This window comes from Corvus cornix, chromosome 3 (assembly GCF_000738735.6).
Source record: "Corvus cornix cornix isolate S_Up_H32 chromosome 3, ASM73873v5, whole genome shotgun sequence".
Lineage (NCBI taxonomy): Eukaryota > Metazoa > Chordata > Aves > Passeriformes > Corvidae > Corvus > Corvus cornix.
Window position 1 is genome coordinate 20,850,012 of NC_047056.1, and position 24,264 is coordinate 20,874,275.

Here is a 24,264-nt window from a genome sequence, read left to right on the forward strand (position 1 = left end):
ACAACTGTTCTAGAACTTCTGTTTGCTGTATGTAGCAATCAGCTTTGCAACTGATTGATTCATGTATTGGTTTGTTTATTTTCCAATATCTACAAATACCACAAACTGTTGGCAAAAGGAGAAGAAATGGTGAATAATATTTTTTCTTCGCAATAGACCAAAATTTTGTGTGTTACTGGTATAAATGGCAACTCTTCATTTGAGTAGAAATAAGACTTGGTTCATAAAGACAGTGAATTGTAGCAGATGCAAGGCCTAACATTTGTTCCTTCCCTCCCCCTCTTGTTTTTCCATAACAGATAATGCTAATTATTCTCTTGTAAATGATACTCGGATGTTGTGCAGCAGCAAGGAATTCAATGTATGGGTACCCATTAAAGGCCTGATTCCATTTTCTAACTACACAGTACAAGTGAACGTGTCCAACAGCCAGGGCAGCTTGATAAGTGATGCTATAACCATAGTCATGCCTCCAGGAGGTAAGTATGAAAAAGTGCTTTTTCTGTGCATGTAACAATTACACAAACACTCTGTTCCACAAAATGTTATTTATTATCGCAGCTGAGGACTGAAGTTCAGAAGAATATGTTTGCGTTAGTAGTTCTTACTCACAAAATTGTTCTTTTTGGCTTCTAATTTTTCACGTTGTTCCATTTAAGAACCAGAAAATGAAAATACATAGCTGTGTAGTTAGCATATTATGAAGGTGAGAAGTGCATTATGTACTTCATTTTTTTTCTGTGAATGGTGGTGTATTCTAGCATGGACAGCTAATCTAGCCCAAGAATACAGAGAGACTCACCTGCATTTTGTAATCTGTTTTAGAGCAAAAGTTGTAAGTGCTGAAAAGGAACACTTACTGGATAGACTTAGAGAATTTGTTTAATAATAGTAATAGAAACCATTGGCAATATATTGAACGAGAACCCACAAAATAGTGTAGCTGTAAGAAAGTCAGTTACCATGTGCTGATTTGCAGTGAATTAGGTTGTAAGCCAGTCTGGATATTATTTCATAACAATTTGAAATAAAAGAATTGAGCAAATACACCCTAGTGCAAGGTTTTGTTTTGTGGCTTTGTTGTTGGGTTTTTTTTTTCAAGAAAGTTTACATTTATAGCTGATGTATTTTGCATTTTATTTTCACAGACACCCTAGCTAATTAGTTTTTGTTAAATAAATGCCAATGGATACAATTAATTTAAGGCAATTTTGAATTTTTAAGTGAGAGTCCAACAACACTTGTTTTTGAAAGATGTGTGGCGTAGCTGTTGAGCAAGAACAGTGTAGAGGGATATACATATAATTTGAAAATTAAAAAAAAAGAGGAAAAAAAAGAAAGAAAAACCATCAACCTTACAGTTCAAAAACACAGGCTTGAAACAATTTGCTTGCAAACAGATGGATTGGGTTTGGGGACTTCAGGAAAGGAAGTAAATACAATACAGCGTTTTTATGACAGTTTACTGAGGAATAAGGAAAAAGTCAATTCCCAGCCCATTTTTTACTTTTCCAATCCGATTGTCAAGTTGCACCTACTATTAACAAATATACATTCTCATATAATAATAAAACTGCATGTGAGTTTTACTGCTCATTTAAGTCTGAGCAGTAAGACACTGGTATTTCTAACTCCAGTGTCACATTTCAATTTTGCTTAGCAAAATTTGGTAGTGAAAATTTCACCAAATGACAAAGTAAAGGATCTTTAAAGATAAGCAAGGATGTGCACAAGTTTATGACAGCCATTAAGATATACTTTCTTTCATCATTAGATTGTTGTTGATTACAATTAGAAAACTTATAGCTTTGAAATTATCTTTTTTATGACCTTGTGGTAGTTTAAAAGCAATACCTCATTGGTTAAATAGGTTTTAGTTCATGCTTCCTTTTAGTTAATGATCTGAAAACATATTATCCTGATTTACACATAAAATCATGCTGAAAAGCATGTGGCATTCACTAGGATATGTGTGTTTAAGTAGAATTAAATTAGCAGTGAGAGTTATTAAAGAAATCTTCCATACTATTGTCCAGTGGACTGTGATCTGTAGAGAAATGAATAATAAATGAAGCAGTGCATATGAGAAAAGTGCTCTCACACACTGTATTTTCACTATACGTGTACACATGTACAGACACACACGTGTGTGTATCTAGGACAAGATATGTTTGCTTTACTATGATGTTTATTGTAATGAGTGAATATTACACAATTCCATTGCATGCTAAATTATGAGTATAATGGTAATTTTACACTGGGCAGTATTCAGTGCCTTCACACTTTCTAAATTGTTGAATGAAATCTAGTTGCTACTTTAATAAGAAAGATTTTTATTTTTTACTTCAGTGGCCAAGATTTCACTTAGAAGATTTGTTTGATCAAAAAGTAAAGAAGGTTTTGTTATGTACGAATGCATAGCCTTTTAATGAGTGTTAAAATGTAGCATTGTCTTTTCAAGGATACCAAAAAAATGCTATTTAAGAGATCTACTCTGTGGGGAGTAGTTCATGGAGCTGGATGGAAGATTATGTAAGAGGGAGAGTGGCACAGCACAAAGGAGTATACCATTTTGAAGTTATTGCTGATCACTGTTTTACAATTATGATACAGGTTTTTTTCCAACATGCATTTCTTTTGTTCTTTTTTTTTAAACTTTAAAACACGCTGCACACAATATAGAGAACACCAAATCCTTGGTGTTACTTGATTGAATATATCTTAATTTCTTATCAAGCTGAATTGCCATGCTTAAAGTCAACGCTTAAAAAAAACTATCTTAGAAATAAGGAATTTATTTTATCTAAGCTCTTGACTAAAATTGAAGTGCAGGTTCAAGAGTTCTTGGAAAGCTTAAAAAAATAAAAACTGAATCCAAATGTTAATCCATAAATATGAAACTTTCTTTTGACCCTTACCCTGTAGTGGTCTGGAGTTACTAATGGGGTTAGGATTTCAACTCTTAATGGGACTTGGTGCATTAGTGTTTGGTATGCATGGAATTCAGCATTCAGTTTAATAAGTGGTTGACATTGGTGATGTCCCTTAATTTGCTTAAATCTAATTGGCTCTTTTATCAGTCAAACCTGTATGGATTGGCAATTGATCAGAAAGGGTCAGCCATGACTGTGCATGTACTTAAATGCTGGAACCACCAGTTAAAGTCACTGTTGCATAATAAGAAGCTGAAACCATGAGAACAAATGATCTTCAGAGTCGGAAAGCAAAGGAAAGCGGAGAAGTTTTTCAGGATGTTCAAGTTCAGAACAAAGGCATTATGGAGTATATAAATTTTAAATACACTGCTTTTTGCCTCAAGACTTAAAGCATTTTTTTTTCCAGATGAACTGAAATCTTGTCTGAAACTGTCTTTGTTACATCAAAGAACTGCATAGAAAGCTAAAAGAGATGGAAGAAGCATAAAAGGGCATAGTTTAAAATGATTAGTGACAAATTTCATACTGCAGAGGTAGAAGTAAATTTTTTTGAGTTTTATATTTTTTCCAAAAAGAATAAATTTGTTCTATTTATCTTGTCCTAAACTGCTTTGATAGAAGCTGTAAAAAATAATATACTATCCAGTGCTTCATATTAATTTGAGGATGCCCGCCAGTAAAAGATCGGGAAAACAAATTGTTTTAGGATTAAATTAACTAGATAAATGAATTGAAATGATACAGAGGATATAAAACTGCAAAATTCTGGGAGACAATCTTTTGCACAGAGTTCTTGGTTATACATTTTTCTCCTCAATGTGTGCTGTTTCTGATGTAGTGGCACACAGAAGACCCCATTATTTTAGAATTGCTTTGTAATAAGGGATGGTAAGATAGCAGAAAGGAAATTTGCAATCACTGCTGATAATAGCTTATACTCTAGTTAAATCCATTTATTCCCTTCCTATGGCCACCAAAACTTGAGTATGGAAGGGAATGGGAAGAAGGTGGATTATCTTGAAAAAATAGGTGCTAAAAGAAGGACAGGCTGCTGCTCTGAGGGGAAGCAGGAAGGTGGAGGCTCAATCATCACTTACAAAGCAGGAAAAAGAACTGGATTTCCAGTCATGACAAGAGGTCTGAAGACTGTTGTGGATGCTAATTCTGTATCACATTGCAGAGTTATCTCTCTGTGTATTCTTATACTGGGGATTACAAACCATTAACTTGGTGCTGATTTATACACAGAAGAGAGCCTCAAAGAATTGATACCTACTTCCTGTGTAAAACATGAAAGATACTCTGAAAAAAAGTTGCCTAAGTAGTGAAGTGCCTCTTTAAACTCTGCCGTGATTTATTAAGTATGTTGTTCGATTATGTGCTCTGTCCGTGATTTGCACAACATAGGACTGTCTAGCAGGGAAAGATGTAAGATTTTGCCTTAGACCCTTAAGCCCCTGTTTCTGTGTGGAATACTGCATGCCTCTGCCCAGGCTTCTTCTCAGCAGCAAAACTTGAGCCTACATACCTGTAGCTGTTGATGTTTGCTCAAGATCTGCAGGAGATGGTGCCCTGCAACCAGAGGATTTCAGCCACTGTTAGTTTAAGTTGCAACACCTCGGAGACTGGAATATATCAATATCAATTCGGATATTGAACATCATCATAGGACCTCTGATCTAATTATGCAAACAAGTAGGAACCACATCATACAACTTATATTCACATCTGAAAGCATTTGCTCATGCAAGTTGATCACTGAAGCCAGCAGGCCTCCTTAGAAGAATGAATATTCAATGAACAAAGCAAACTGATGCTAAGTCAGAATAATTTAGGAAGAAAGATCAAACTTGAATATGCTAGAATTTTCCCTGTGAGACAGATTTGTTTTCCCATTTTTCCAGTATCACACTGAGTCACACCATAAAATTTGTTTTGAAGGAATGTCCTTTGCTTCAAATTTAAGGTATTTAAGACATCTCTTTTTTCTCTCTCTTTTCCTTCCCCCTCTTCTCCATTTCCTCTCTCTCCCATCTCTCTTTAGAGAAAAATCCAAGAGAAAGAATCCAAGAGGATTCTTTTTTGCTATATCATTTGTGTTAACAGAAAGTTCTTTGTGAAAAATTATGATCATATCCTTTGTAGAGGTAGTTTAAGGCGATACCAGGATAGAGTAGGGAGAGGGAAAGAGCTTTCGTGCATCTCTCATCAATGACCTGGCTAATTACAGTGTCAGTAGCAAGCCGTGTAAATTGTCCGTTCCAGTTCCTTTTGTCCAGAAAGATGATATCATGGGGATATAAGGGTAGGATTGCAAAACTGCTTGTGTGGAAAACTGGGAGTTGTTCTACTGAAAGAGTAATTCTTCTCTAATCTCTGCAGTATTGAACTGATTGTCATTTTCATTAGTGCTATTTTCTTCTTTATTCCCCTCTCCCAGGCTGTTCAGCGCACCTTTCAGTGAGCTCGTACTGTGTCTATTCTTGATTTTGGGTGCGTGTTTTGGAATGGCAAGTGATGAGAGAAGTAAGTCTCATTCCTGAACAGTTGTTGTCTTCAGGCTTTGGCAGTGGGAGGCACAGAGGTGCCCTCTTTGCTGCTCACTTTCCTAAATTGCAGCCAGCTGGGGCTCAGCCTAACTCCACACCTCATAAAGGTGCTTTAAATTGAAGTTTAGTGTAATTCCCCACTCATAAAACTGGGGAGTTTTGCCAGCAGGCAATGACACTCCAGCTATGTCCTTTTCTTCTGATTGCCTCCTTCTCTTTGCCTTTGAGCCCTTCTCTTTTGGGGCTGGGCAGATCTCCCATAATTCTAGCTGTGCTCTTTCCATGGTTCAGAATCAGGGCACCTGCATTTATCAGCTCTTTGGTTGCCTTCTCTCTTCTAGAGCAGCATGAAACAGCTGGGACAAGAGGGTAAAACCAGCAATTTTAGTTGCCTGGAAGAACATGGATGTGTTTGCTTGCTTAGGGAGAGCCAGATGAGACAGGGAAAACTGTGCAACAGCTAGTTGATCATCTATAAGCTGGTAATTAACCTTACTGAAGAGGTCTCACTCAGGTCTTTCCAAAACCTTAGGCCCAGCGTGAGATCCAGACTGTACTTAAGACCTCTTAGAAGAAATGTGTGCTAGAGAAGACTCCATGCTGAAATATTACAGCTTAATTGTACTTCAGAAGTACAGAAGAATATACAGAAAGGGGGGAAATGGGCTGTTGTGAAATTTCGAGGTAGATCATTATTTTAAATTATTACCTGCTATCACATTAACCTATTTCAGACCAATTTCAATTGTACACGAAAAAGGACACAATTTAGATGAAGTGTGGAATTTTTATATAATCTCAAGCTTATTCATGCTTGGGGTTTTTTTACTTTTGATTTTCCTATTCATTCTGAGCAAATCTGAGCTAGAGTTTTCAGTACCATAAGTAAAGTCAGCATTCTTTATGTGATCAGTTAGGTTCTGTTGAAGGAATTCTGCAATAAAATGCTGTTGAAATTCCTGGTGAAAACGTAGAGAAGACTGCGTAGAAAAATCCCACCATGAACTTTGTCTTTAGAACCATTTTCCAGATATATGTAAGTGCTAGGAATCAGATAAATTTTTGTTACTTTGCTACTATGATTTGCACTGCTTTTCTAAAAAGCTCATGTTTTTATACTTTCTTTTTTGACAACTCCTGCCCCTGTAGGTTTCAGAATAAAATTTCATTTTCATTAACTGTGAGAAAAGACAAATATCTGTGAATTGTTTGTTTGTTCATTGGTTTGTTGGGAGTTTTATGTAATGTCATTCTGTATTTTCTGCACTTGAAGCATCTAGATTATGGAAGTTAGCCTGGTGATCATAAAGCATTTCAGTAAAGTGGCAAGGTTTGAAGGTTTGAGCCCCTTTGCAGAGGGGGCCCTTTCAGGAAGTTTTGAAGTTCCTCTGCCTGCAATGAAATCTCTACACCTCCAGCAAAGTGCTATCACCCTGTTGCATATTTGTCACATTTCCACGTTAGGGTAAAAAAAGCTTTATGGGGGGAAAAATTAAGGGTTTTTTTAAGACCTTGCTGAGGTTTAAATGTAGAGGGAGCCAAATCACTGTTCTTTTCTCTCTCTTTAGCTGGGACAAAATCAGAGATGATCTTTCTTAAACATCATGGCCATAAAAGTGCTTTCACTTTTTTTTGCTGGTTCTATTTACAGTTAAAAATTAGTCTTAGTAACTCCATTTTGGGAGTCTTCTCTGTAGTTTGAAAAAAGATCTGAAATTGAATTAAAAAAAATATGAAACTTTATATCTGAATTCTTAAAACACTTTGCAGAAATGAAGTATTTTTCCTTCATATTCTGGTAGTGGTTTGACTTTTCCCTCCTTTTTCTTAGTGTAGCACTCCTCGTTCTGTTCCATCTGTGTTGTTATCTTTAGGTTAGTTGGCTGAGTACCTAAGGAGAAATAAGCTTCTCCATAAAGGCAGAAAGGGAGAGGAAATGGAAGTTGAGTGAGGATCACTCATTAGAGTCACCACTTCTCAGATGTTCCTTTAACACAGTGTTGGTGTATGCTACCCTCTTTCTTTCAACAAAGGCACCTATAAGAGTCTGTAGCCCTTAATGATTGATTCCTGGCATTTGGAAACTTTTCCCTCATTGTTCTTTTCTTTCTGAATGTTATTTTTGTGTCTGCATGCATGTGCAGGTGCACACACACACACAAAAATGAATATGATACATCAGTATATGCATGTTCATGTATACATGATTGCTTTCTGTCTTTTTTTATCTTTGGATCTCTATGCAGAGCATGCTTATTCCTCTGACAAAGAAATACTATGCTCTTAGATTAATTTCAGCTGAGTAAAATGAGAAAGGGAATTCATGTATTTCATGTTACAGGGGGATATGTCCAGTATTGAATTATATTAATCCTTACTGTTTGTATGCTGACCTATTCACTTTTATGATTTTTATGAATATATCTGCTAATTCAGATTTCCAGGAGGCTTCTCAGGTGACTGAGGATGCTATTCCCCTTTTACAGATAAAGGGAGGCATGTGTTAGCAACAGAAGGTAAAAGAAAATTTTATATTCTTCCTCATGCTGAAAAGTATAATATACATGTCACAAAGTTTGTCAGCCTTTCTTCTTGTCTCTTAGCTTAGGCTGGGGGATTGCCTCTCTGGCAAAGGTGTCACCATAGTTTATGCAGCATTTTCTCTGTGAACAGAGAAAATGCGTGCATTCAGGATGACCAATTTTAGATTATCTAAACATTTCTAATAATACATATACAAAGAAAAGAAGTTGAATAAGTGAAGAGATGGCATTATATAAAGAAAAAAAATTTCTCTTTTCTCTGTTTTTCTTTACACTGAAGTTGTAAGTACTCTTACATACTAAGTAGCCTGTTTGAGGGGGTTATTCATAAGAAATTGATACTGCTGTCCAAAATACTCAACTGATGGTTGTAATCTGAATTAATTAGCTGTAAATTTTTTGTGTTGAAGATTTAGCCCTATGTTTTAAAAATGCATGAAGGAGAGGAAGTTTGCTCTGGCTCTTCACTTTTGTCAAAAAATTGAAGAAAATCTATTTTAGAGAGTAAGTATTGCCAAGGTGTTTACCTCAACCTGTGATGAATAGTGTGTGTATTTTGGGGTAAATGCTCTGAAATGTCTTGTGGCACAGAAGGCAAAACACATTTAGTCTGGTTTGGGTTTGAATAAAGTGCAATGGTGTTACAAAGACTTTTAATCAATTAGGCCACCTGATTTTGAACAAGACAACAGTAGTCAAGGTCTTTTCAGTAAAAATACTTGTGAAGAGATCATTCATTGTTGTATATAGACACACTACCACCAATTCCAGTGGATTTATGCGTTCTTCACTATTATCTAAGGAAATGAAGCCCAGAAATAATTCATATAAATGGTTTATTTGTTAAAAGTGTCTAGAACAGGGCATTAACTGATGAGTAGCTACTTAATAATGCTGTATGAACATTCCTGTATGGATAGCTGGACTACAAAAGGTTGCAATCCTTTTACCCTAGTCATCAGAGATGTCAACTGTATATTTTGAGCAGATTATTTCTATATGGAAATATTCTTGTCTGAATTGCTTTTTATTCACCCTAAATATTAAATATTTTGCTTTAGTATATAACACCTAGATTGTATTTCTGTCAGTTGACCAATCCATAAAAACAATCAGGGATTTTTGCCACAGTTAGGTGGAATGGAGATGCTACCTTTCATATTCTTTCATATCTTATCTCTGTTAAAACTGGCTGAAAAAAAGAGATCTGTATCATTCATGCTGTCTCCCAGTTGCTGGGCTCTTAAGCAGGGAATGAAGACTACTGCCCATCTGTCCTGTTGAAACTCTGTTATTGGGTGTAGGGGAAAGTCTCATTTACTGGGAAAAAGAGAGCAGGTGCTGTAGTAACCCGGGGCTGACAACACTTTCCAGGCTGGGGTGAGGCAGTGTGCATGGCAGCAGCACAGAGGGCAAGAGGAGAAGGTGCTGAGTTCCGGGCGTTCGTGGCTGTGGATGTATGTTGTTTGTTGTTCATCAGTGCAGATACTCAGCGTGGGCGTCAGAATGTGATCCTGCTGCTATTTTCTAATGCAGCTTCATTTATTGATACTGCAGCTGTTGGACTGGACTGTAACGTGAAGTGACAGCCATAGCATTGCAGTTGGCATTTGGAGGAGTGATAAGAATTCTTGTTTACTTTGTAAATGTGGTAGTTCAGATTTGTCAGCCTTGGCCTCATGTGTTACATGAGAATAATACACAGTGTTTTGTTGTTCTTTTTCCTAATTATATCAGTTTTTTTCCAGAACTAAATTTTTGATTCTTCTCTTTTCCATTGTGCAGATCACACCCCCGAGAGTTTTTCATGTTGATCAATGGCAGGATTCTGTTATATAGGAAAAAACACTCCATACTAGTAATGATGACAGATACAATTAAATTAATTCTTTGCTGTTTCCTTTGATGTACACAGATTTTCTCCATTAATATTAATGGACCTCAGAGTCACGAGCACATGTTGGGGGTAGGGGGGAGAAAGCCCCTGACTGTTGTATTTTGCTCTTTGTGGAGCTGACTACATCACTTTATGCTTAAATGTAAGGAAAGCTGCTGACAGTTTTGATATATTAAATTATAACTGAGAACTAATTCAGGGATCAAAGATGCTCTTTGGGAGACATCACTTTATTGGTAGGAAAAATCATTACCTTTTTTCCCACTCTCATGTATTTGTACTGTATGTCTTGGAAATATCATTCCCTACAGTTTCTGAATCTTGATGTTTAATTTAACGCAAAGGTCTTTGAGCAGCACAGTGGGAAGGGGGGGCTTCTGTTAGTGAAACCTCGTAGAAGGAAATTGAAATCTACATGTTTTTTTCTCATTTATCAAAGAAGAGCAAAAATCTAAACTGACATTTTATATCAAATGAATTATGAACTGTGTACCTCGTACCTAAGGGAACAACAACTAAATTAGACTTTTGTTAAAAAGAGAGACAGAATAAAAATAGGCTTTTAATAAAATATACAGTCATTTTTGGTATTTTGTCTGAATCTGACATGTATTGTACTTTGCAGATGAAAACTTGAGAATATAGGCTACATCAAAGTCTATATGCTTTGAATGCCATAGTGTGAATTGAGAAGCAGGTTAAGTTGACACACAAACCAGAGTTTCTACTTAATAGATATTGTTGCTTTGATATTTTTGTTTTCAGCCATGTCCAACTCAGGTGAACAGGAAAAGATAATATGCTTTTTAATAGCGTGAAGATTGGAGCAAAATAGTTTATGGTTTGTTAGGGGTTTTTTTAGGTTATTTGGGCTTTTTTAAACTTCCATTCGTGAGATTATGGTTGCTGCTGAAACAAGCTTCCAGGGAGAAAAATTTTACAAGACACTTGATGGCACCTTAAGAAGTCAGTTTTCAAAGAATTATGTACTCTGTATTCTACCGGCATGACTTCTACTGTCTGTAGGTGAACAACATTTCTTGCAAGCAAAGATAAGACTCCCAGTCTTTAAAGTTAGAGTTTTTGACTAATTTTGACAATGAGTCAAAGTCTCTTTGTGATTACCATATGTATCATAAAGAATTAAGTAGTAGCTGTGAACAAAAGCTAACTCTGTGTTGCCTTGATTACTAGGAGCAGGAACACTAGGGAATCTCTTTTCCTCCTCTTTCTGCAAGAAAGGCAAGTATTTGAGAGGGAGCAATTCTGTTCTGGCTGCAGTTGTTTCGTGGCCAAAAGGTAGTCCAGTGACCTGGATCTCACAGACACCTGTAGGATATTTAAGATGTGATAAGACTGCACCACCCACTGTGCATAGTGGCTCCCTAAAACCAACTAATCTGTCATCTTGTCAGATCCATTTTCTATTTATGGGAACTCTCAAGCTTAGTTTCCATCAGAAATGGTAGTATTTCACACCATCCATTATGTACTGAGGAGAAATTTATGGATTAAAAGTAACTACAGGTAATTTTGTTGTGGAGCTAATTTATTTGCACCCCTGCATTGTTCTCCAGTCTGTACATACAGGGATATATAAACTGAGGCTTCTGTAAAAATGCACATCAGCTGGAGTTTTCTACCAACAGGGTAGCCTGTTCTTTAACAGTCCTCCAACACATCCATACTGCAGGAGTGCAGTATGAAGAGATGTCTTATGTAATGAGACTTCTTATTTAGTGAGAACTTTCACATATTTTCCAGTGTCTCATTTTCTTTAGCATTCAGTGGAGGCTGCTGTGTTTTCTTTGTTTCCTTTGCCACATTGGATGGAGATATAGCATTACAGAATCATTTAGGTTGGAAAAGACCTTTAAGATCACCAAGAACAACCATTAACCTAACAAGACCAGATCCACCACTAATCCGTGTCCCTAAGCACCATATCTGCAAGCCTTTTAAATACCTCCAGGGATGGTCACTCCACCTCTTCCCTGGGCAGTCTGTTCCAATGCTTGACAACCCTGCATAGCTAGTAAGCATTTGCAGAAGCCATGCCCACTTGGTGCTTTCTGGTTTTGAGTATCCTTTGTTATCCTTTTTCCTTCAGTCATAGAATAAATCAATATTAAAAACTATTTTTTAACAGATTATGCTTCAGAATGATGCATATGCTTCTTGTAACATCACCGCTTCTGTGTCTTTTCCTTTTTCTTTTAACTTTCTCTTCTTCTATGATGTTAAAATCTCCTTCAGAGAACTATTAGGCTGAAAAAGATTTAATTGGGAAATCAACTCGTGCCATCTTCTTTCCTCAAAACTGTAAGTTATCTCATTTCCAATAAGCATTTGTTTAGTCTGATGGAGATTTGAAAGCTTTATTGCAGAAGTTTAATCCCACTGCTGTATGTCCTGTTTCCCAGGACACACAGAAATGTGTGTCCTGGGAAACATTCTCTGTCTTTGCAAAACTTCTGCGAAGTTGGAGGTTGCTATATGTCTCTCCCTTATTGTTCTTTTAGCTACATAGGTTTAAGCGTTCTTCCCTGGGCTTTTCCCAACCATGGGTGATAACATCTGATTCTTTTTGTTGCTTTTGGGAAGTCTCTGGATTTCCAGAGCTATCTAAGAACTGTTTAGTTTCAAACAGGAAGCAATAAGTTTAAAAGCCATCCTGCAGTTCTCTGAAATTGTGGCAACAATATTAAGACAGAAATTTTAGTTTAGCCAGGAGTTTCCTCCCCAGCAATCTAAAGACTCTCACCAGAGATGTCTCTATCAGTGTAGAAGGTACCATGCTGGCCTCTGGTTATAGTTGTCTGATGCCAGATATTAATTGTAAAGAAAGCTGTAAGATTTTGATGATGTCAGGTTCTTTCACCTTTTTCATTTAAAAAAAAAACCAAAAGAACCCAAACCCTCAGAGAACCAACTACAAAAAAGTAATTTACTACTACTACTGCTGCTACTACTACGACTACTACTACAAAAAACCCCCACAATCCCAAAAAACTTCCTGAATTTAATCTCTAAAGCTGCTTCATGCAGGAAGCTGAAGTTGTTGCATGAAGATAGACAGGATCTTGTTCCCTCTGCTCTTGCCACATCTGTCCCCTTAAGTTAAAACAGACAGATCTGATAGTTTCTTAAAGCTATTTCAGAGAGATATTTCATTTCCCAGTAGCCAGTCACAATTAACTAGCAGGAGCTGTTTGTTTAATTGCAGTTTCTGCCTTATCTTGTAATGCCATTACTTATGGTTTTTCTTCATAGTATTTTAAAAAAAATTAATTTTGTATATGGCAGTTATTGGCTAGCAATCCTTTTAAACAGTCTGATGAATAATTAGTTTTACTGGGCAGTTATAAATTCTAGCCAATGTCCTTACTACAGGTATTAAAATCATTAATCATTCCGCTAATTGCTTATTGGCATTCTTTTGTAGCTTTTAGAGTTTAGTAAAGTTCTTGCTGAGTAAGATGGACAAACCTCCACCTAACATGAGAAAGAAAGGCAGGTTACTTCTTATGGAAAGGTGAGGTGACAAATCTGTAAGACATTTTTATAGTGTTGACCTCAGTAAAATGTAACATTTAGGAAAGGAGCATCTCTTAGACGTATTTCCACTTGAGACCCACACCCAGGTTGCAGGTGTTGAGGTTGCACGTGAAGAAAAGTTCATTAAAAGGAAGGGAAGGTCTGATTGTTTTGGAGTTTGGTTTTTTTGGGTTTTTTTGGTTTTTTTTTTTTTTTTTGTTTGTTTTGTTTTGTTTTGTTTTTTGCTAGAACAATATTAATGAGGAATAAGTAAACCTTCTTTGGGATTTCAAAAAGAAAATTGTCTTACACGTTGGGTCTGCAGGTCATGGAGTAAAGCCCAAGTTGATTTTTAGGGCCCTACTAAAATTATGCTCTGCAGCTTAGAATAGCAAATAGTGAAAGTACAGAAAAATCCACAGTTAGAGTTTACACACTCAATCCAGATAAAGATAAATTTTAGATTTTTTTTCAAACATCTTATTTTTATTTTTCTGAATTATATTGTGCCACGCAAGTACAAGTAACCTTAAAGTTTAATGCTAAAAGTGAATCGATTTACAAGCTTCTTTTCAAATGAAATTACTATTACAGCAGAGAGCAGAGGTATAAAACAGGATAGATCATGAAGAGAACAAGATATTTCTGTACGCTGTTTATGTTGTACTTCTGAAAAGAAAATTTCAATGTGAGGTATGAACAAGTTTGGACTTACTCTAAGTTTACGAAGGCTTTAAGCTACTCCTTTATATCTCTCTATTTGCTTTTTTGCCAAAACACAGCTTTCTTTCTTGCCAAGATAAATGTGCCAGAGAGGGGAAAGCAAGAGGGCCACCATGAACTTTTCACATTGTATGTTCCAAAGCACGAGGATGTGTGTTGAATAAGGGTGTGTCATTCTTGGTATATGTATTGTTAGATGGAGCTGTATCTGTAACTGAAAACCTCTGGCAGTGAAATTATAAAATCAGAAAGAAAATACAAGAATATTCTGTGCATTCTCTAGTCATTGAGAGTGTGAAAAACAATATGGTTGCACATATATATTAAATGAAATAATCAAGAACAATTGCTTATATTCGCTATACGCTGAGAAGGAAAAATAATGGGAAAGAGTTAAAAACCAAACCAGAGTAAACTTCTATGAACCCATGAAGATAAGAAACAAAAAAGGCAATCTTCTGCTTTGCCAAGAGATTAAGGTTTGTAACTAGCATGCTGTTCCAGTGATGACATATGGCCCACCATCATGGCCTCTCTTTCTCTGAAATGAAACTAAAGCACACGCCCAAGTGGAGAATTATGGGGAGTGCAATGACTGGAATTATTTGGGCTGAGCAAACCACTAGATAACAGGCATACCTGAGAAATCAGGAGAAACAAACGTCAATGTGCAGAACATATTGCCATAAAATGTGCTATGATGAGATGATCTCAGTATGGGCACCTAAAATAGAAAATGAATCAGGAGTAGCTAAAGAAGCACTACGATGAGATAAAGAAATGGGGTCTGTGAATTGAACCTGGAAAAGAGGAAGAGTAGTCATGACAAGAGCAAGACACTCATCTAAAGGCAGTCGGACTGGAATTTTTCCTTGCTGTTTTGGTACAAATGGTGGAAAGCCTGTTTTTCTCCTTCCCTGTAGTTAAATACCTGCAGTTATCATTTGCATCCATGTGTATGAAGTAGATTTTGATAAGAAAAAAATGCTAAACGTTTTTTATGTGCAGATGTGGCAAATTGTAGAGTTAGGTATTCATAGCTCCAAACTCTTGCAGCTGCCTATCTGGAGATATTATGGATACATTGGGGTCAGTATATCTGATCTCTGTTGAAAGAGGTGACACTTCACTTCAAAGTTGGTGTGAGTTTGCACCAATTTTATAGATCTGTAATCAAGGTCTGCTGGTTTTTCTTCTTCTTAGGAAAGATTAATAGTGCAGACATTTTTATAACTAAATAATCATTTATTGTCCTAATAGTAGTTCACCTTTTTATAGTAGTATTCAAAGTCATCTACTTTCAGAAAATTTACATTTCAGATAAATCCTTATGATAAATATAATGAATACCTCTCAGAAAAAACTAAGCTTTCAACATGGAATAAGCATTTAAGCACAATCATTTCACACAATGCTTGCTCCTAAAAGAAACAAATACTTATAAAGCTGACTATTTTTGCATATGTTGTTCGAGGTGAAGAAATTGAGGCAAAAAGTTGAAACACTTTTCAAGGGCTGCTTAGCAGATTACTGGCTGAAGTGGGATCAGATCTTTCTCGATCCATTGGCATGTACCTGAGTATCTGGAATACAACATATCATTGTCATCTTGAAGCAGTCTTCAGTTTTTATTGTTTTGTGGAACTGTTTATTAATTATTTGATTAGAATTGACATCTGATTAAATATTTTATTCTGCCTTTGTAGTCTCTTGATATACAAAGCATGACTTTCTGCCCTGCTAAGTGAGGATTTACAGGGCTAGATGTTGATTCAGTAGGTTGCAAGTGGAGTGCTTGCCCCCTGAGGGTCATATTAAAGCTCGAGGGGAGATTTTTGAGCAACACTGCATCTTAAAGACGATATATCAAGCTGATAGATACATGGCTCTTCTGTTGAGAAATTCACAGTAGAATTATTGCTTGTTGCCAGTTATAACTTGGGTAGTAAGGAGTCTCTCGGGAATATGGACTGGATAAAAAGGGTTAAGCTGGGGAAAATGTTACACTGAAGACCTTGGTGATGAGGAATGCTTGAAATAGTCAGAGGATGTTTTGTGTGCAAATTAGAATTACCATTTTGGGGGGTAAGTGCTCTGCGGTTTTAATGAGCAAATCGTGATTAGTTTAATAGAGCACCTTTCTCATTATGACTCAGCAGAGACTTGACAATTTATTTGCTGTACCCTCCTGCCCCCCTGCCCCATTTCTTTGGAGAACACTCACTCGTACATCACTGATGAAATTCTCTGTGGGCTATAGGAAGCCTTTCAGATAAATACAATTGCTGTATATTGTAACGTTGGTTTGAAAGTAGTGGGCTTGGCTTGTTCTACAGGTCACTCGACTTTCACAGTAGAGATTTGTCCAAATTTTCTACTCTTCTCTATGCTGTGCTTTTGTTGGTAGAAGAGATTTGAACATTTAGCTGAGATTACCTGCACCATTAAAATAACATCCACACTGTGGAATTGTTATTGACATTTAGACAGCTACATCTTTGTTTTTTGATGAACATTCCTGTATCGCTATAATAACCACCTCTATACATACATACAGCTTAATCAGAGCTTTTACTTTGTAGATCTCAGAGAGCTTTACAAAGGAGGATAAGTATTATTATCTCCATTTAACAGATTGGGAAATGAAAGACAAAGGTGAAGTGATGTGTCCTGACAGAACTGCAAATAAATTTAACGCTTTTGCCTCCTCAGTGAGTTGCCTCATACTGTCTCCTCAATAACATGAACTTTGACTTCCTGGCTTAATTACTAGGTCGGCTAATTAGATCCATTTTTAGATGTAGCATTTTTTGCTGTGTAGAATTTCTGTGTGAACATAAAAAACTGGTGCATTTTAAGCTGCAGGCATTTTAGTTTAAAATGTCTAGGTTTGAGGGGATATTGACTCTTCCTGTTGGTGTCAGCTTAGAAAACCTCTTAAAAACCCTCAACTAAAGGTTTTTATGTTAATTGCGTCATCTTTCTTGTGCTGTCTCTGTCTGTAAACAACTTCAGGAACCACCTTATAAAGGATGCCAAAATAATGCGTGATTATCTGTGCGTACTGTACTTTACATCTGTAAGTTTTCAAATCTCTTCTAGCACAAATCCAACAGTGCTTATGTTGCTGCTAAACAGAACAATGTTATGTAAGGTAAATAAATATATTCTCCATTTTACTGTGAGAGAGAACTTCATGTGCAGAGACATTTGGTGTACAAATGTTTGTTTTTCATGGCTCAGCTGGAGGGATACTGGGCTGTTTAAGTTAAACCAGCCGCCTTCTTCCTTCTGAATTGAGGTGCTCACAGGCTCTTGATTGGCCTTGAAGGTGTTGGCACAGGATTTGCAGACCATGAACTTTGGTAGTCTCAGAGATTTTCCGGATTTGAAAACAGGGCGATTTTCAGGTTTAGCTGGGATTTACTGGAGCCTTATTGCTTAGATGTAGGTAGCAGCAGGAAGGAACATCCAAACGCAGTCAGGCTGGCTCAAGCCCCCATATTATATGTTTTCTTTTTTGCAGTGACAGAGAGAAGCAGAAGGGAATGAGAGAAGCTGGACATTCTGTTCTATTTCATCTTGTCCTGAAAAAAACCAGGAGGGCTGTAGGGCTTGGGGGCAACTGCCAAAAGTACCTGATAATAACTCCAGTACTCCAGAAGCCAGCTTTTAGTAAAAATTTTGGATGAGAACTGGCAGACCTTGAAATTAATGTAAAGGGAGCAAGTCTCTTAGGTTGGAGCATGACATGTCTTGTGCCTTTTCCTGTAATACAGTTTGGATCTGGAGATGAAAAATGTTGAAGTTCGCCAGATGTATAATCAGCATAAAAATATCAGATGCTAGTTCACGTATCTGTTAATGTATATATCAGTATAAATAAAAACTATTACATGTGACTGATGTCTTTCTTTTCGGAGTCGATGCCTCCTTTCACCTGTCTCAGGGAGAGAATGACTCAGAGAGTATATCACAAATTCTGTTTCTTCCCTTAGTAACCACCTCATATACAGGTGGTAAATGAAAATCATAAAGCTTACTGTAAATTACTGTTTGCTCATCTTAAAACTTACAGCTTAGGCCCTGAGGCTTACAACTACACTTTAAGTTAGAGATCTGTGAGGCTGGTTTTTCTCCAATAGAGACAAGAAGAAAATAACAGCAATGAAGAAAAATTTCCATTGTAAAGACCAAAGGATAAAAGCAAATGGTAACTACGGGACCATGAAAAGCAAAACTATTATACAAGAGTTTAAATGACAAAGGGAGTAACTTTTCAGTGTTTTAACTCTAGAAAAAGAGCTACAGAGCAATGGCTACAGATGTGTTATATATAAAAGTTACAGATGTGTTTAAATACAGAAAGTTTTTTCAACAGATTGATTTCTTGATAAAAAACAAAGCCATAAACTCATAGGTGTAAATTGGCATAGTCCTTTTTACTGCATGCAGTGAAATTTGCAGCAGTTAAAGGTCATTGGTGGTATTATTACTGACACATTTTGATCTGCACTTCCTTGGACTTCATAAAAATTAATTTCCTTAACAAAACAGTGGGCTAGAGACTGAGACTTTAGAGAATCTATTTTGATTTCTACTTAAAGATGTTCTTAACTTAATATTTCTTCTGTTTTCTTTTTAAATTATTATTCATTTATAAGGGTGAGAAGGTATTTGAATGATAAAAAGTCTGATCAGTTTTACTCATGCTGGGTAACATTTCTGTGAGCATGTCCTTACCTTCTCAGGGTGGCAGAGCTGGGCACAGGGAGAAGTAGATAATATTTGAACAGGTGGTAGAAAATATGTTGCTTCTGAATTACTTTTGGTGTTTGGAGGTTTGCTTTTAGCAAGATGATATTCACGTATTGGAAAGAAGAAAATTAAGAATCAGCATTGTTCAGTAGTGAAAATGTTAAACTAAATGGACCATGTTAACATTACTGTTGATCCTGAGGAGCAGTTTTTCCAGTATATGGAGCATTTTGTTTCCACACGGCATATGTTCTCCATGGTTTTCTCTGCTCTAATTCATCCATGTTTTTCAACAGCTCCAGATGGCATGATGCCTCCAAGGCTTTCATCTGCCACTCCAACCAGTCTTCAGGTTGTCTGGTCTACACCAGTTCGCAACAACGCCCCAGGCACGCCCAGCTACCGACTCCAGATGCGGCGGAGGCGTTCTGCTGGTGACATTTTAGAGTACGCAGAGCGTAGCAAGACCACCATCCACTGCTGAGCAGGAAAAGTCCCCTTACCTTGAATACAGCTCACCTTTAGGGCGGCTGGTCTTGTTACAAGATGTAATGTTTTAGTCTTTCTTGACGTGCTGGGTTGTGTTCTGAAGTAACGTGTGCTGTTTTTCTTTGCAGTTTGCTTCCCAGCCCTACTGCTTCCTTACAACACAGAGTCAGAGACCTGCAGCCCTACACTGAGTATGAGATGAGAGTGGTTGCTTCCAATGGTTATGGCAATGCTTATAGCAACTGGACTTCAATGACTACAGCAGAGGACAGTAAGCAGTCAGATCTTACTTAACTGCCTTTAGCAGAAAATATAAATAACAGTCCAGCTGCCATTGTACATAATTTCTTTAAGTTATCTAGCTTTCTCTGTTATAGAGCAGTAATGCATTTCCTTCCCTAGTATTAATTTGAAGTAAAAACTCCTGAAGGATCAAGTATCTGTTGTCTTACATATTGATTAAAAAATATGGATGTTTACATATATATTTTGTGAAGCAGTATCTTATTTCTGTATATAATATCCCTCCAGAAATATATGGTTTGTTTAAGATACACTGGTAAGTACAGCTTTATAAGTAGTGTTCCTTTATATTCAGGGACTTGATTCTGATTTCAGTCATATCAGAGAAAATAAGTTGAAGTTAATAGTACATGACAGTTATCTTATCTCTGTGTTGAGAATACTCAAGCTACCACAGAACTTTTCATTCCCAGTGATCTTTGTTTAATTCAAAGTGGTGACCTACTGGTATGAAATTGGGTTTGTCACTGTCAATCCCATCACTTTTGTTGTTAATAGTTCTACGTTCTGCAGTCTCACTCCCCACAATTTGTTCAACAGTCCCTTGATTTAGCAAACAGCTGTCAGTGTACAGGTACAACCAGTTAGCTGACAAGACAGAAGTTTGCACCTGATTCAATATGTAAGCAGAAACATATGACAAAATTTGAGCTTGTTGTTCATAATACAAATAGAAAACACACAATTTCCAGGGTTTTTTTAAGAAACTGAGCTGTTAGCTTTCTTGTGCAAGGTAGCAGGATATTTAATATTGGTTTAGCAAATATTCAGTGCTGGTGATGCAACTTCATTTTAGTCCCTTCTCTAAATGGACGGCTGTCTATGTTGAGAAAACATTGAGCTGAAAATGTGTTTTCCCACGATTATAAAACATTTTTTCTTTGAAGCTGAGCAAATGATTCAGAACAGAAATTTATCTGATAAATTCATTTAAGCTCCAAAGGTATTAATGCTTCTATGAACACACTACCTTTAAGTAACCATAAGTTCTGAACTTCATCTTGAGACACCAGAGCTGTTATCTGCCTGTAGAAATCCTTGTTGAGGCTCACTTTTTTCATTATATTGTTTGCTAACAAAAGTGGGTACAATATTATTGAACTTGTCAGCATTCATAGTCAAAATGCAACCAGTCTCCTATGACTATTTTGTTCAAATTGCAGTAATTATTTAGGCCTGGTCTGATAGTTCACACAGTGTTTGTTTTCACATAGAAGGAGGACAGAAGTACATTTCAAAGGCACCACTTGTTACTAATATAAAAATTATTTTTGTGCAAAGTAGTAGGTGTACAATTTTAAAATTCTCTTTTGAGGAGTTAGGGGTAGGGTGGAAAGCCTACACAGGTGATGCATTCCTGTACAGTCTTCTTGAACACAGATGTAGGCCACCTGCTGCATAGAACTTGGATGGTCTGTGTGCATTAGCATGAACTGCTACCCTTTGCAAAACCTTACTGCAGGTATGCCCTAAGTTAGTGTGGAAGGTAGATGTTGCCAAAGGAAACTTAAGAACAAAAAGTTAAAGTATAATGCTTCTGCCAGTGTTTATGCAATTAAAATGCTTGAGATTGAGAAACAACTCACCTCTTCAGCTGTGATACAGCATCTTGTTCCTTAGCTTGAAACAAACTTCCATAGTTCACTTAGGAACTCCGTGTCTCCAAGGGCAAAATTATTTTCCTTTAAATGTCCTCCTCCATTTGTATCAATACTGCTGAAGAATACGTGCTGATGTATCCCCAGTATCCAACAACCCTTGTCATTTAAAAAAAACCCACCCAACTTTCAGTGGTGACAGAGGACTCAGTGGTGTCATTGTGGAGAGCTGCCATCTGTGAAAGGATATTCAGCTCAATTGCTTAAGACTGAATGATTGTCATTGGGTCTAAGCAGTATTTTTGTCAAGGTCTCAACATGTTTCTTGTGAAACTGCCTATTCTGACAGTTTATTGCAGAAGTACACTTAATTCCTGGCCCTGCTAACCAACAGACTTTGACTTTTTAAAGTACAATTTAACAGTGGAAATTTCCCGTATCTCTTACTCTGTTGAAATAGATGTGTGTGTACATGTTCTTATTGAATTTTATTCAGTGAACATATGTCTTTTTTGTTTCACCAAAGCATAAAGTGTCCATAGGCAAAAAATACAGGGGGGGATGTGTGTGTGTGTGTGTGTCTGTGTGCACACATACTTGACAGCAATGCCTGTAAATCAACATATCCACTTTTAAAGTCAGTAGAGTTCCAGTAACACAAGCTGATGATTTTAAAGTATATCTGCATATTATATTTTATTTATCATAAATACCTAGTTAAACAGGAGGATATTGGAAATTATTAAGGAAAAATTAGCAAATGCTGCCATAAAAATCTGTTGTATCTGACAATGAATTGTCTTAATATACAGATTAGTAGGTTTGGGGTATTTTTTAATGCAAGGAAAAAAATGCAGTAAAGAATTTTTAAGTACTTTCATTTACATGATTGTGGCACTAGTAACTGATTCTATGCATTTTTTAAAGTCTAACCTGCCCATGCCAGATAACAATAATATACATAACTATGAATACTTTTAAACCTGCTAAACATACATTAATAAAAGATATTTGTTCCAGTCATCTTGGTAAGTATAGCATCAGACTATTTACTGCCAGAATATCTACTGATAGAAACAATTGCTGAAGTTTCTGGATTAGAGCTTGCTTTCAGTAACTTGAATGTAAATTTAAGATAGCTCTCTTGAAATCAGTGTAATGACCACTGAACTGAGAGGTCAGTATGTACCATTGAACTGAGAGCAGAATTTAATTCAGAAATAAAATGAAATCCTCCAGGTATAGTAAAGGAGATACAGGTTAGGTTTTCCCTTTAGATATGGCAAGCCTTTGAGCTCTCTGGGAGTTGCAAAGACATTGGTTACAGTTACCTGAAGCTGCCCCAGTGACAGCTGCTGGGTTCTAAGGGTGTAGATTTAGGACTTACAAAGTTATACTGGCTGATAGCAATCCACACGGTGTAATTTTTGATCAGAGGGATATCTCCCAAATGAGAAAGGTGCTTTTTCTAGTGCTTGAGAAAATCCACCATGACTTGGACAAATTTTAAGATAGCAAAATTTCTACTTTAGCTTTTGAACACCCCAGAACCTGTCTGCAGCCCAGTGAGTTGCATACAGCAGGACATCTCAGTCACCAGCATGTTCTCTGCAGTGGCTACATTTCAGTTCTGTGGGCCAGTGTACAACTCCAGTATGGAGATCTCTTACTAAAGGCCTTTTAAAAGTGTTTGGCTTGCACTAGGAGGAAGAGAAGATTTTGAGAGTTGCCTAGGAGGCAGTCCAATTTTTTATTTTTTATTTCTTGCGTAAGTGACTGCAAAGTCCATCTCTGTTATACATAATGAAGATTTAGGCCAGCCAGTGTTTCTTCACAATAAGTAAGGTGAAAAGCACACAGTAGTCACTGGAGATCATTATGTATTGAAGTTGCTGGAGATAAAAAAACCATTAAAAAAAAACCAAAAAGAGATCTCCTGCAATGTATCATCTGAGTTATGCCCCTCTGGACTGCTTTGGTTCCAGGATGAAAAGCCCTAAGCAGAGGAGGGAGATCTCATCACAGTCTAAACTTCCTCATAAAGGGAAGAAGAGGGGTAGACACTGATCTCTTTGGCGACCAGTGACAGGACACAAGGGAATGGGCGGAACCTGTGTCAGGGGAGGTTTAGGTTGGGTATTAGAAAAAAGTTCTTCACTCAAAGGATGTTTAGGCACTGGAACACGCTCCCCGGGGAAGTGGTCAGAGCACCAAGCCTGACAGAGCTCAGGAAGTGTTTGGACACCACTTTGAGGTACATGGTGTGACTCTTGGTGATGGTCCTGTGCAGAGCCAGGAGTTGTGCTTTGATGATCCTGATGGGTTGCTTCCAACTCAAGATATTCTGTGATTCTGCAGTTCTCTTAAATCTTCCTGCTGTAGACAATAAGGAGAGGCAATGCAGAGCAAGAGGGTAAATAATGCAGTTTGCCACCTTTGGAAGCCCTTGCTTTCTATGCTGATGATATTTGTTGTCTGAGAAGACAGGTCTCCTACTTCAGCTATATAAGTTAGGTCCATGTAATTGAGGTATATAAGCTAATCCATAAATAATTGATGTGAATGTGTTCACATGTGCTCAGGAAAGAAAAATGGAAACTGAAGCAAGAGAAGACAAAACCTGGTGAGGTGATAAAGAGAAATCATGAAATACCTGACAGAGTGAATAGCAAAAGGACAGAACAAATTAAGCTGATGTAGTAGAGTCACACATGATAAGATGATCATATGATATATAGTGCACACTACCCATGCATGCCCACAGATTAGGAATGAGAACTTGATTGACTGGTAGAACTGAAGTTCTGCAACCAATGCGCATTTAGAGCAGTAGAGGACAACAAGTCTGAATACTCTGAGGACAGCTCTTAATACATATTTGAGGGGGTTCATATGGATTGCATGTCATTGCATGAGCAGCTTAACGACTTT

General features: G+C 37.0%; 1 protein-coding gene across 1 annotated transcript in view; it reads left to right on the forward strand.

Moving 5' to 3' along the window:
* Positions 1–24,264, forward strand: part of USH2A (usherin) — a 387,802-nt gene that overhangs the window by 220,528 nt on the left and 143,010 nt on the right. Inside the window, 3 exon segments of the mRNA XM_039569529.1 lie at positions 300–479; positions 19,240–19,390; positions 19,561–19,703. Of these exon segments, the coding sequence (XP_039425463.1) occupies positions 300–479; positions 19,240–19,390; positions 19,561–19,703 (474 nt within the window).